This window comes from Lagopus leucura, unplaced genomic scaffold (assembly GCF_019238085.1).
Source record: "Lagopus leucura isolate 7727_CA_CO unplaced genomic scaffold, USGS_WTPT01 Super-Scaffold_1, whole genome shotgun sequence".
Classification (NCBI taxonomy): Eukaryota; Metazoa; Chordata; class Aves; order Galliformes; family Phasianidae; genus Lagopus; species Lagopus leucura.
In genome coordinates, this window is record NW_024962250.1 from 10,949,367 (window position 1) to 10,961,686 (window position 12,320).

The 12,320-nt window shown below is 45.3% G+C and overlaps 1 protein-coding gene across 5 annotated transcripts in view; it reads right to left on the minus strand.

Annotated features, from left to right (window-relative positions):
* Positions 1 to 1,458: 1,458 nt before the first annotated feature.
* The window catches only part of SUSD6 (sushi domain containing 6), a 76,589-nt gene continuing 65,727 nt past the window's right edge, over positions 1,459 to 12,320 (minus strand). For all 5 annotated transcript variants that reach the window (XM_042869352.1, XM_042869342.1, XM_042869361.1 and 2 more), the window contains 3 exons: positions 9,971 to 10,109; positions 8,057 to 8,478; positions 1,459 to 6,404 (listed from right to left, as the gene is read on the minus strand). In XM_042869352.1, coding sequence (XP_042725286.1) covers positions 6,379 to 6,404; positions 8,057 to 8,478; positions 9,971 to 10,109 — 587 coding nt within the window. In that variant the 3' untranslated portion in view covers positions 1,459 to 6,378. The remainder of the gene's footprint in view (positions 6,405 to 8,056; positions 8,479 to 9,970; positions 10,110 to 12,320) is intronic.

Genomic DNA, 12,320 nt, shown 5'->3' on the forward strand with positions numbered 1-12,320 from the left:
GCTGGCCTCCCTGCATGGCCGTGTCAGAGCCCCACTGATCTGCCTTGAACTGGAAGCAGAAGTGCAGCCCCCCAGGGCACAATGGATCCATGTCAGACCCACTAGCCACAAATGCAGACAAGGAGAGCGTGATTATGCAGTGCGTGCTGCCTTATTCCTGTGCTTGCCCAAGGAGGAGAATCGATATCTGTCCCCTGTTACCACACTGGTCACTGCTCTGGGCTCAGCCTGCTCTGACACAAAAGAGGGCTCACCCCCAGCACCAGGCCCCGCTGCAGGGAACGCAGCCTCCTAGGGAAACCAGCCACTGAAGGAGGGACCTCCACAATACAGTCCTGCTGAAGATTTAAAGCCCGCAGTTATAAGCACGGCTAGCAAGATAAGAAGTGCAAAACAACACGAGGGCCTGCTTCTGGCTGCCAGTGTTGCTGCTGAGAACACAGCCAGCAGAGAACACAGGCGGCGCAGTTTAATAACTTAAAATTATTTAAAAGCCATTCCTGGAGGCCACCGTCTCCCACACGGCACTGCCTGGCGCCGGGCACAGAGCTCCAGTTTCAGCATGAAACCGCAGCAAGATCAGTTTACTGTGTGGGAATTATTTAAAGAATAAATGGAAACGGAAAGAAGACAGATGTCAGCTCTTCCCTTGTTTAACCTGCCTGCTCCTCCCCAGAGGAAAATGCATATGCAAGTAAACAAAATTGTCATAGCATCTTTCAGCACTCTGCTTTGAACAAGCCGACCAGGATGATCTCATCTCTCCCTGCCTTCCCAATAATCCCTTTCCTATCCCACTGCTTACAGATCAACTGAAAAGCAAGGAGCTCCCACCGGCACAGTCACCTCAAGGGGCAGTATTACCTTGGAACTTTGAAATATTGCACTAACAAAGGACTGGCACAGCTTTGAGCTCCGGCTCAGGTTGGAGTCCATTCATCCCTCTACAGTTTCTCTCCTTGCATCAAGTTCAGATCCAACCTCCACCCCCACTCAGGACCTCTGCCAAGGCTCCCACCCAGCCCATGTCCCACACCATTCACCCCTCGTGCTGTGTTGCTGTTGCCTTCTCCACCTCATGCAGGCACCCAGGGTTCCTGCATTCCTATCACTGCTGCTGGAAAGCCACATACTGGTGCCACGTTCTCTTCATCTTGGCTGTGCGGCTGCTGGCTCTCTCTCAGGTAACACAGCCTAGAGCAGCAGAAGCCTGGCCCAGCTCCTCACACTGTGACACACAGGCACACCAAGGGATGCCTCTGTTCCCAAGCAAGGTCACTTCAAGGAATACCACCTCAGAGGGATGTATCAGCTCTGTAATCTCCTCCTCTGTTTCAGCATCCCAAGCTTCAGCATCATCCTCCACATGGATGGCACTTCAGTTCTGCAGCACTCACTGATCTGTCACACCTTCAGTCCATGAGGCCCGAGCAGTTCGAAACACAGACAGATCATGGCTTCACTTCAAAAGAACTTTTTTTTTTTTTAATTTAGAAATGCAGTTATATACAGAGAACAATTAAATTAAACTTTGTACAAATATTAAAATACTATCTTCACACCCACCGCAATGTACAGGATACCAGAAAATATATATAAAATAAAGCAAAATAGAACTGATTGAATGACATCCTGCACAGCATCAATTATGGTCTTGTTTTTAATCCCACATACATATGGAGTACCATTCTGCAAATAATTCTATAGTGGTGCAATTCAGAATTAAAAAAAATAACAAACACATATAGGAAAAGAAGAAAAGATTAATGCACCAAAGGCAACCAAGCTCTCCTTGCATTCGCACCAGCAGCTACCAGCAGTCTGCCCACCACACCACAGCACAGCTGCTTCCTTGGCAACTTAGCTTTCTGTTCTTTTTGAGTGGGGAAAAAAAAAAAAAGTGAAGTTGAGAATCAGAACTGAAACGTTTTCCAGCACAACTCCATTGCTTCTGTCTGTGCCTACCCCAGGATGGAAGCAAAAGCAGAGCCTACGAAAAAGAAATGCAAAAGCATCAGGACTGCTCTGGTGGGCATGGATGTGTAGAGAACCTGCAGCAATCCGCCTGAAGCAGTGCTGAACGTAGGGCCTGTGTGGGAAACACCCTGCTCCAAACTGGCTGGGAGGGCAGGGGGAAGGGGTGAAGGACTGGAGGAGGGCTCATCTCCTGTATAAAAATATGCCTTAAAATGAAGCCCGCTGTAAGAAACCTCTATGCAGTTTCAAAGCATTTCATAGAGAATAATTTTTTCAAATAAAGTTCTGCAGCAAAGAAAGGTTTTCTCAAAGAACAAGTTCAGTGTGTAGCTCTGTGGGAAGGGCTGAAGGTTGAAGCTGGGGTGAGGTCAATGTGGAAAATGGATAGGGGTTTATTGCATTTATATACAGAAACCAGAAAGTGAAATCAATTTAATCTGATATCTGGAGAGAATAAAAAGGCAGATTCTGTAGAACAACTGCTATCAGAACATGAAAACCAGGCTTTGCAAGCCTGTTCCAAGGTCAGCAAGGAGATCTTAGTGTCCTACTAGCTGTACATTAATACTTTTATCCAGCAAGCCTAGAAGCCTGCTAAATCCAGACAAAGCACAACTCCCTTAGAACCTGGTCATGAAGGCATTGGCTATCATTAGCCTGCAGCATACTTCTCTTATTGGCCACTGCTCTTCCTCACCCACCCCAATCCCTTCCTGCATTCCCTGTTCTGCACTGTACGTCACTTAACTAACATGTGGTTACTTCCAGCAGCCCAGCCTGCTGCTCCCTCAAAGCTCTGCTCCTTGCAATTGTCCCCATTTTCCTATTGCACGTAGTACTTCAAATTTTTGACTTGCCCTTTTATTTTTTAAATACTGGACCTCAAAATACCAAAAAAAAAAAAAAAAAAAAAGGAAAAAGTGCTATTTTTATTCTTCCACTATAATTCATTTTAATGCTCTTGCATTTCATGGGGCCAAGCACAAGTGACACAATGTAAGATGATTACATCAGGGGCATTAAATAAGAAACATATTTCCCTCTGCATTTTTTTTTTCCAGGTGTAGGGGGTAAAAAGGTGGAAAAGAAACCAAAGCAAGACACCACCATGCTGCATCTTGTGAGGTTGAGTCCCCCACACACCCCATCAGTACACGGAGACCTCCCTGTGACTGCAATCCTGGGGACACTCTCAGAGATGACCAACACCCTGCAAGAGCAGGGCTCAGGCTGAGGGATCCTTACATGTCAGCCCTTGCTCTCAGAACAAAAGATAGGATTCTTCAGTTTAGTTAATCTTCCTAAACCTCTGTCCCAAGGCCTTCCCAATCCTCCACTGAAATTGGAAATAAGAACAAAAAAGTAACAATCACTCGTGGACCAGTAAATGAAATGAGTCCTTAATCCCTCTCCCATTTGGAAAAAGTTGTCAAGCAGTTGCTGCTTAGGCTCCTCCCAGAACCATTCTACCCTCTTTTATATGAAAATATAAAGCATCCTGGGAGATCCTGCTTCATGCCCACGCAGCCCAACAGAGGCTAACTGTTAGTGCCTGATCACAACACCTATGCTTGCTTGTTTTCCTCCTACCTCTGCCTATTTTTCCCAACTACTAAAGCTGATTTCCATAATTTCTGTAAGTGAAACAAAATGAAAGCACTCCCTCTTCTGTGCAGCTTCCTTCTCTTCCCACCCAAATGGAATTTTTTTTCTCCTAAGCTGGCAGCTGCTTACTTTATAACAGCAGAGAGCAGAGGCAGGACCACACAGTACGTGCTTTCTGCTAGTTGAGCAGGCAATCATCCAGCACAAGGTCAGCCTTGGCATCAGCTTCCAGCTTCATTAAGGGGTTCTTTCACCAAACCGGTACTGAGCCAAAAGGACTGCTCCTTGCAGGAAGGCAGCACACGCCTAACTTCTACTCCCTGATTGCTCAGGTTTGAGTAGGAAGGTCCTTAAGAATCTAAGAGCAACTCCTGCTCTGAGCTGGTTAGTTCTTCGAAAATACGTGACTTAGGAAAGTCGCATATTCTCCCCCTCAGCCTTGCAGTTGCTCAGTCTCTCCACATGCCCTGATAAAAACCAGTGAAAGAGACAATTTTAATTGTTAAGGTAGGAGTTGAAAACTAAACATAAACACTTCCACTCTTATTTTCCAAAATTTCAATAACAGATGTGTAAACATTATCACTCTACAGTCCTTGAATACGAAACAAAACAGCCCACTGTAAAATAACACGGGATTTTCATCATTTCAACTGAACAAAAGAATACCCAAACCACACAAACTGGATTTATCAAGTCCTCATGTTAATGAAAGATAACGTGAGCAACAGGGAAGGAAACTTAAAATCCTGCATTCTTAAATTATTAATATCCCTCTGAACAGGGATGAGGAAAAAATGATTCTTCCATCCACAGGCACGCACTGACCCAGCTGCCATAGGATTAAGCAGCTAATCAGAAACAGCAGGTGCAGGGCCAGACTGCAGCCAAGCCCCACTTCCAGGAACCAGAGCTAAGCCACAGCAAATATTATTTTATTTTTAAGGTGTTATGTCGCTTTTACTAAGTGGTCTGACAGCATGATCTTGGAGCAACAAGGATGAAGACAGTAAGGATCATAAAACAAAAGCAAAGCAGCAAAGAGCACCCCCATTTACCTGTTCATTGCCACCTGACATATAAGGCTGTGGCACTTTGCTCCTTCAACTCAAATGAAAATTCAACAACTTCTCATACTTCTCTGGCTACTTCAGGATGGTTATGACAACATACCTGCATTTAAGAAGCCAACTTTTCCTGATAAAACCAGTTCCATGGAACCCAGTTTCCAGACCATCCCTCTAAAGAGGCAGCCCAGATCTGTGACTGGATCACCTACCCCAAATGAAGTTGATTTGCTGCAAAAAAATGAAGTCCCCTTAACAGCAACCAGGATATTCTGACCTGCTGTAGGTAACTGTAGGGAGCAGAGGTACCCATATTTTTGGATTTTCTTTTCCCTGCTGCCAGAACTTAAAGAGATCTTCACAATTTATGTTCAGGATTAAGCTGTGGTATCCTCTGGTCAGTGTAGCCAACCTTCTCTTGCAGCAACAGGCCACCTGTGTTGTACTTAGAAGAGACCTTGTAAGTGCTATTGACCCCAAGCCAAAATGAACAAGCCCTTCTCTGTGAGCCCACTGAAGCCCATCAGGAGACAACAGCAGACACTTGCTATATAGTAGCCCCTTAGAAGGTACCGAGGGCTCATATACCAAAATACCTAGTGCAGCTGGGAAGGTAGCTTGGGACTCTTGACAATTTCAAACACATGAACTGCTTCCAGATTACATCTGAAAGCATTATCTCTGCCTGAAGATCTGACCAAAGGAATCTAAGCATTAGTGCAGAACCACCTTCATTGGAAAAGCTCTGTAAGTCACACAGCTTATTCAGAAGAGCAGGGCCACAAATTTGGCTCCATTCCTGATGCCTAAAAACGAATGCTACCAATTCAGAGAAAGTCAGAGCTTTCTGCACAGTTCCCATTTCCCAAGGCTCTTCCATAATCTAACATCAGGAGCTGCTCTGGCACCAGACCAAAGCTGAAAGAGTGGTTTTATCAGTACAGTCCCAGTCACAGCCTCCAGAAACACAGCATTAACCAAGTGGGCTGCACTAGTAGTGAAGGAAGGAGACAAAAGTAATTTTTCAGGAGTGGACTCTTGTAGAGGTGTGTTTTGAAAAGGGGGCAGAGGGCTTTCCTATGTTTTGGACTTCTCAGCCTTCAGTACTCTAGCAATTCTCCACTGTTATTGCACAGCTAAGCTGCCTCGCAGCTTATCTCATTTGAGGCGCTCCTAGATATTACAGGTGCCCCTTACCTGGGATCCCTCTCCAGGCCAGTGTCAGTCCCAGTGAGGTGGTTTGTCCTGCTCTGTTATAAAGAGGAAGAAGAGCCTATATAACATATATATGTATATATAAACTGTCTGCACCCGGAGAGCAAATGGTTTCAGCCCCTGCTCTCTGGGCAACAGAAGGGCTAGAGAGGCTGCCAAGCTGCAACAAGCCGGTGTGAGGAGGAAAAAGGCACAAGAAAAGAGCAGCTCTTCAGAGACTGCTGTCAAACATCTGGCTGGGGAAAAGGAGAGGAGAGCTCAAATCCACTACGTTCCTTGAGTCTCTGATGCATATGGAATGGGGAAGCCAGCACTGCACCAACCTCACTGGTGCATCCAGGAGGCAACCTGGCGACATCCTTTGGATCTTCAGCTGAGGGCATCTCTGCTTAGAGGTATCCAGGGCACAGCTCGCGAGGATGGGGAAGGCTGCACAGAGTGCTTCTGTCCTGAAGGCAGGGAGGGGAGAAGGAAGAAATCCAAGAGCGAGAAGGCTAGACACGTACAGCAGGCCTCATGCTTCCTTCAGTAAGGGAATATCTGAATGGTGGGGAGAGAAACAAAGTTAAAAAAAAAGTCAAACTTCTGTCATTCAACACACACCATAAAAACTACTCTTGCAAGACAGGGTCCCATTTCCATTATGTGGTAACAGCACTCTTCTTGTTATTGTAGCATAGCAGAAGGGACCTCTGGAGGGCCAACCTGCCTATGCAAGCAGGACCATCATCACCTCCAGTCTTAAAAAATCTCAGATGTCTGGCCCTTCACTGCCCTCCTAGCAGGAAATATTTTCCTAGTGTCCAATCTGACTCTGTCAAGTTATACTTCATGTTTCACCAGATTAAACCCAACTCCCTCCCAACCCTCAACTGTCTTGGCAGGCTTCCAGCAGTGCCTGTCCTGTTTCCTCCACCTCCCTCTCAAACTGGAAGTCCCACAAGAAGAAAAAAACATTCCCACTAAAGCCTCAGTATTGTGCAGGGAAGGGTAATAACTTCCTTCTCTTTTTTCCCCATGACCTCATCAAACTCTTAGTTTTTCAACATGTCTGAGACAAGTAGTTTCTTGCTATGTCTGGGGTGGCTGAGAATACACATATAACACCTGCCCTTATCTGACTCCTCCAGTACCTGCAGCTTCCTTATCTTTGAACCATAAGCACAAGCTTTATGGCTTTTTGCTGTATAGGGCAACCTGTTATTGTGCAAGTTATATCAGAAGGAATATGTGTTTCCAGGCAGTGACAGAACATGACACAGCACAGAGGTAACACACTGTGATAAGTATGCTGTGGACTCTTTTGAGTAAGCACCACTTTTAGGTTTCATTGTTTACATACTGGAGGTTTAATGCCCATCTCGTTACATGTTGCCACTTCCATCCTTCAATGGAAATCTCCTTTAATTGTCTTCTTTGCAAGGCTTCTGGATGGCATTACTAAGGCTGTAGGGCTTGACACCACAGAAATGAGTTCTATCCTGAGCTATCTACAAGCCAGTTACATCTTTTCTTGTCTGAAGACACAGCAATCTCTGCAAAAGCAATCTTAGACTGCAGCTTCACACCAGCTCTGCCACTGTAAAGTAACAGCTTCAGGGTAGAACAGTGAAGTTAAGAACACAAGATCCTCTAACTATTAAAAAGATTTGCACCTCTGCTCTGTACAGTAAGTTCAAACACATTCCTTGTGTTTTTGTGTGTTTTCCCACATGCTTGGGCTGCAGCACCCACTGTACTGTGATAGTAAGCTGCTAACTAAAATCATCTAAAAATGAAGAAGCTTAAACATTACAAGGGCTTTGTATTTCAAGCATACCCTCCCACTTCCACCCACTTGTTTTGCATAAATGCAGCTATTTTACTGCCTTTGCACAATGATGCTTGAGGTCAGCATTCCTCTGCAAATCTTGCTGAATCAAGACTGCGAAACAGAACCCACGGAGGGTGGTGACACACTGGAACAGGTTGCCCAAGGAGGCTGTGGATGCCCCATCCCTGAAGGCATTCAAGGCCAGGCTGGATGTGGCTCTGGACAGCCTGATCTGGTGGTTGGCAACCCTGCAAGTAGCAGGGGGATTGAAATTATTTGATCACTGTGTCCTTTTCAACCCAGGCCATTCTACGACTCTATGAACCCCAGCATACTCTTTTAAGAGTCTCATATCGCACTCCTTGCCCAAGTCACGTACCATCTGTGTATTCCTCAGAGGAAGTGAGTGATAAAAGGCTCTGTATGTCACTGCTTTCTGAGTCTTGGAGTTCTTTCTGTACAGGTCTACTGCTAGCCATCCCAGCTACCCAGGAAGAGGTAGCAGCCTGATGCACAAGAACAGTTTCAGAACGCTGAGAACCACTAGCTTCACACAGTCCAGAGTGTCCGGGGGCTTCATCTTCTCTATCAAGGCTACTGCGAACCCCTTGGTCCTGTTGCTGCATCTCTCTGGTTCCGTTCTGCCCAGCTCCCTCTGACAGCACAATTTGCACCCGGGAGTCCGAGGGTGGAATGCAGTTCCCTGTGCTGCCATACACTGCTTCTTCATAAGATGGCAAGGCCACTTGGACACCATCCACCATGATAGAGACCTGATCTCCAGACACACCTTGGTCTCGCCTCAAAATAAAAAAAAGGGGAGAAAAGTTGAGCACTTATATTTTATATGTGTTTTCATTACCAAGAACCCCGGTAGCCTCCCACCTTCACCACAGCAAAATTATAATGCTCACTACAAACATGAATGCTGGATTACTGAAGTTAAACAAGCATGGCTTTGAAGCTCTACTGTGAACTGCCATACACATGATTGGGGCTGTAATTCGAAGTGACGAAGGTTACACTGTCTCCCACCTCACCTGCCTCAATGGCTAAATCTGACAAAGATCATGAATCAGGGCCTCTGCTGTTGCAGTCTGCAGATAAAGAAAACTCTGACCACTGTTGATTTCAGTTTGCTATAGTGCTCTGCTCTGAAACACCAAATGCTGTTCTGCTACCTATGCTATTGGTAAGATAACTGGCTAGCACAGGTAGGTCTGATAGCTTTTCAGTTGTCACAGTGTGGATAAACCTAGGTCAACGGGTCAGAGTCCTGAGACTGAATTTGTATTTTCCATGCTGGTTTAGACTTCTGCAGAAAAGGACAAATTCCTGTATCTGGCCCCTGAACCTCCCCCAGTGTTGGACAGGCACATCTCTGCTCCTATTTATGAAATATTATTCATCTGTTGTGAAGAAGGACTCCACAGTGACACTTTCGACATCAGCTGGCAGCAGTGTTACAGCTGGGTCCCTTCTCTCATCCACAGACTTAGGCCAGGAGGGCTCTCCTCCCTGCACAAGCAACCATGGCATATTTGCACATGTACATCATCAGCAGTACTGCAGGATTCAGGACCATAGGACCACTTAGACAGACTTGGGGAGATGCATATATACCCAGACACCTACTTCAGTAACTACCCGTGGCTAGAAGAGACGGGAGATTGATCAATAGTAGGATTTATAACTTTTAACATTTAAGGCCACAGAAAAAGGGAAAGAAACCACTAATTAGATGGCATGATAGAAAAGTGAGTGCAGATGGGTATTGCTGGCCAGCGTTTCAGACTACTGCTGGAGGATCATGGGGCAGAGGTGCCAGTGATCTGAGGAATACAGCAGTGTGGGGCGCAACATTCATACACAGGCACCTTATTTCTGGGAAAACAGAAGGGAGGCAGTGAGGCCAGGCTGTGAAACCCAGACAGCCCTCTGCCTACTCAGGTAGCTCACTGCAGCAGGCTAAAAGAAGTCAGCCATGTAGATCTACAGTCTATTAGAACAATAGCTTAGATACAACACAGGAACACTGCCTCTTCTTTCCTGGAAATTAGACTGTACTGTTGCCAGGCCTTGTCACCAACCTGCCCTTCGTAATCCAAATGTAGGTTCTAGTTTACCCGAAGCTTCTGACTGAAAATAGCCTCTCATGGGAACTGCCCTGACTCACAGGGCAGAAGTAGGGCAGGGAAGTAAAATGAAGGCCCAAACCAAGCCCCTTGTTGAGTTTCTCTGCTGCAGAGAAACAAAATACTCTGGAGCCTGTCTAAGCCCTAGCTACACTTACCTGCTGTGATGGAACGACTTCAGCTTTGGCTGCAACAACACAAACAGCACAACTAAGAGAAGAATCAGAGCGACAGAGCTCGCTGTGGAGGCTACTATGGATAGCGTGGGTACTCCAATCGTTGGCGGGGAGTCCTTTTCTGCAAAATCAAGAGGAACACTAACTGATTCACTCTCTTACATTACTACTGTAGGAAACGAGTAACATTCATGTTGCCTTCTTTCCAGAGCTATTTTTGGGGGCAAAGGTGAAGAGCACAAGTTTCTGGTAAAGTCAAGGCAGAGCAGTTACATCCTTCAGGGCTCAAACTGATCCCTCTCCATCAACTGCAAAGGAAACATGAAACAAAACATGCACATATAAGGGTATTTTGGAAAAACATATGGCACACACAGAAAGAGGATGCAAGCTGGTCACATACAGACAGCGGGGGAGTGGTGGTAAGGGTCATGTTATATTTACATCTGATTGAGCAACAGCTAAACAAAAAAATGTCCTGATGTCACCACCAAGGTCAGCAATTGTCTAGCACAAAAAGCAGGATATTCTAAGGCCAAACAACAGAAAAAGTTCCAAATAATGGATTTTCTTGACTAATTGAACAGTTTCTCAAAGAAAGGGAGTGGAAGTCACCTGGTCTGCTATTATTTGAGATGCAGAAGTATTCAATTTCTTTCTCACACAAACACATACTGCAGGAAATGGAGAAGGAAGGGAGCTGTTGCTTTAAGACACTGAGTTTTCAGTATTAGATACACATACTCTGTCCACATTATCCCCCCCTTGCCCTTTCCTCATCTGTGCTGCGTGACTGTACAAGAAACATTTTGACTTCTAAAGGTCCATTGCAAGGCACAAATATATTAGGAGTTGGCAGAGAAGGGCCTGGAGCTGGCATAGCTGAGCACTGCATGTCATGCCTAGAATGTCACGCTAGTTCTTTCACCTCCTTAGAACACATAATTGCCCGCACATGTGCTGTCTCTGTCCTTAATTTATGTCTCTGTTAGATCTCTACACACCTCAGAACTCCATCAACAAACATTACTGTCCATTTCAGGAAATTCCCACCTATGCAATTCCACAATTTCTTTTTGCTACACTTATCACATTCTCTGGGGAACAGTTGACAAACTGCAAAATAATTATCATACAGAGATAAAGAGGAAAGAGAGCAAACAAGAAAGCTGGAGGACCATTGTTTTTAAGCTATAGCCTGGGTATAGCCTGACTGGTATACCTGAAGCAGGTAATTTGGAAAGACTGTTAGCATTTTATCTTATTTTAGGACAAAACTTACGGATTCAGTTATTCTGAAAATTTTCTTGAAACGAGTTCAAAAGTAGCTTGAAGTGTCCCCAAGTCAAAACTGCACCTACTACATTTTTCCTTCTGGTAAACAAGACTAAGTATTTCCATTTTCAAGATTACTCAGGGCACTACAAATACACTGACAGGGAAGAAGGTAGGCAAACAGGAGTGCTCTACATTCAGAATTGATATACAATTCCGCAAGAGTACTCACCACACAGAGTACAGCTCAGCATATTCACCACCTCAGATTTCAACAGGATGCTCACAAGAAGCTGCCAAAAGGCTGTGAGGCTGACAGGCTCAGAGCTACAGAAAATAGCTGATAATTGCCAGGGGTTTCATTTGTTGTGTATGGAACAAGAGAGATGCTACCCATCATCCATCATCTTAAGACCTATCCATTTTCTTTCCACAGTCTTCCTCCTTTTTGTTTTGCGGAGGACTCCTGTTCATTAAACCTCAACTGACTGAGCAATTGTTTCAAAGCCAGCACTGTGAAAGCAATAGCTTTATCACTCAGCCAGGCTTTTGAAACCCCACACATTTTAAGGCCACCAAACCTACAGGATGTTAAAGAAATCTGAGGGACTGCATCTCATCACAACACAATTCCTTTAGCCCTGAGGTAAACCAAGTGCCATTGTGCCGGAACACCATTCAGAGCTCCACTTGCAAAGCTTTCTTCTGCCGCCTGGGTGCAGCAAGGGGAAAGGAAGCCTGTGCTGAATTTAAAAGCCTCTTCAGGATCCGGTTGCTGCCAGGTGAACTTCCAGTCCCACTTTCTTATACGTCACAGGAAGGAGCTGTTGGAGTGGCCGTGACAGATACTGATAGTGTGTTTGGGACAGGACAGGATGTTCTAGAGTTTTCAGATATGCAGCTAGCTCCAAAAGGACCTTGAACAAGCTTTTGTGTTTATTTCTGATTAAGTTAACACATTCTGCTTTGTGGATTACATGACATAACCTCAGACTGCACGCATCTTACTGACTCTAGGTGACTGAGCAGTTAAATTCTAACAGCAGGCCAAACTTGA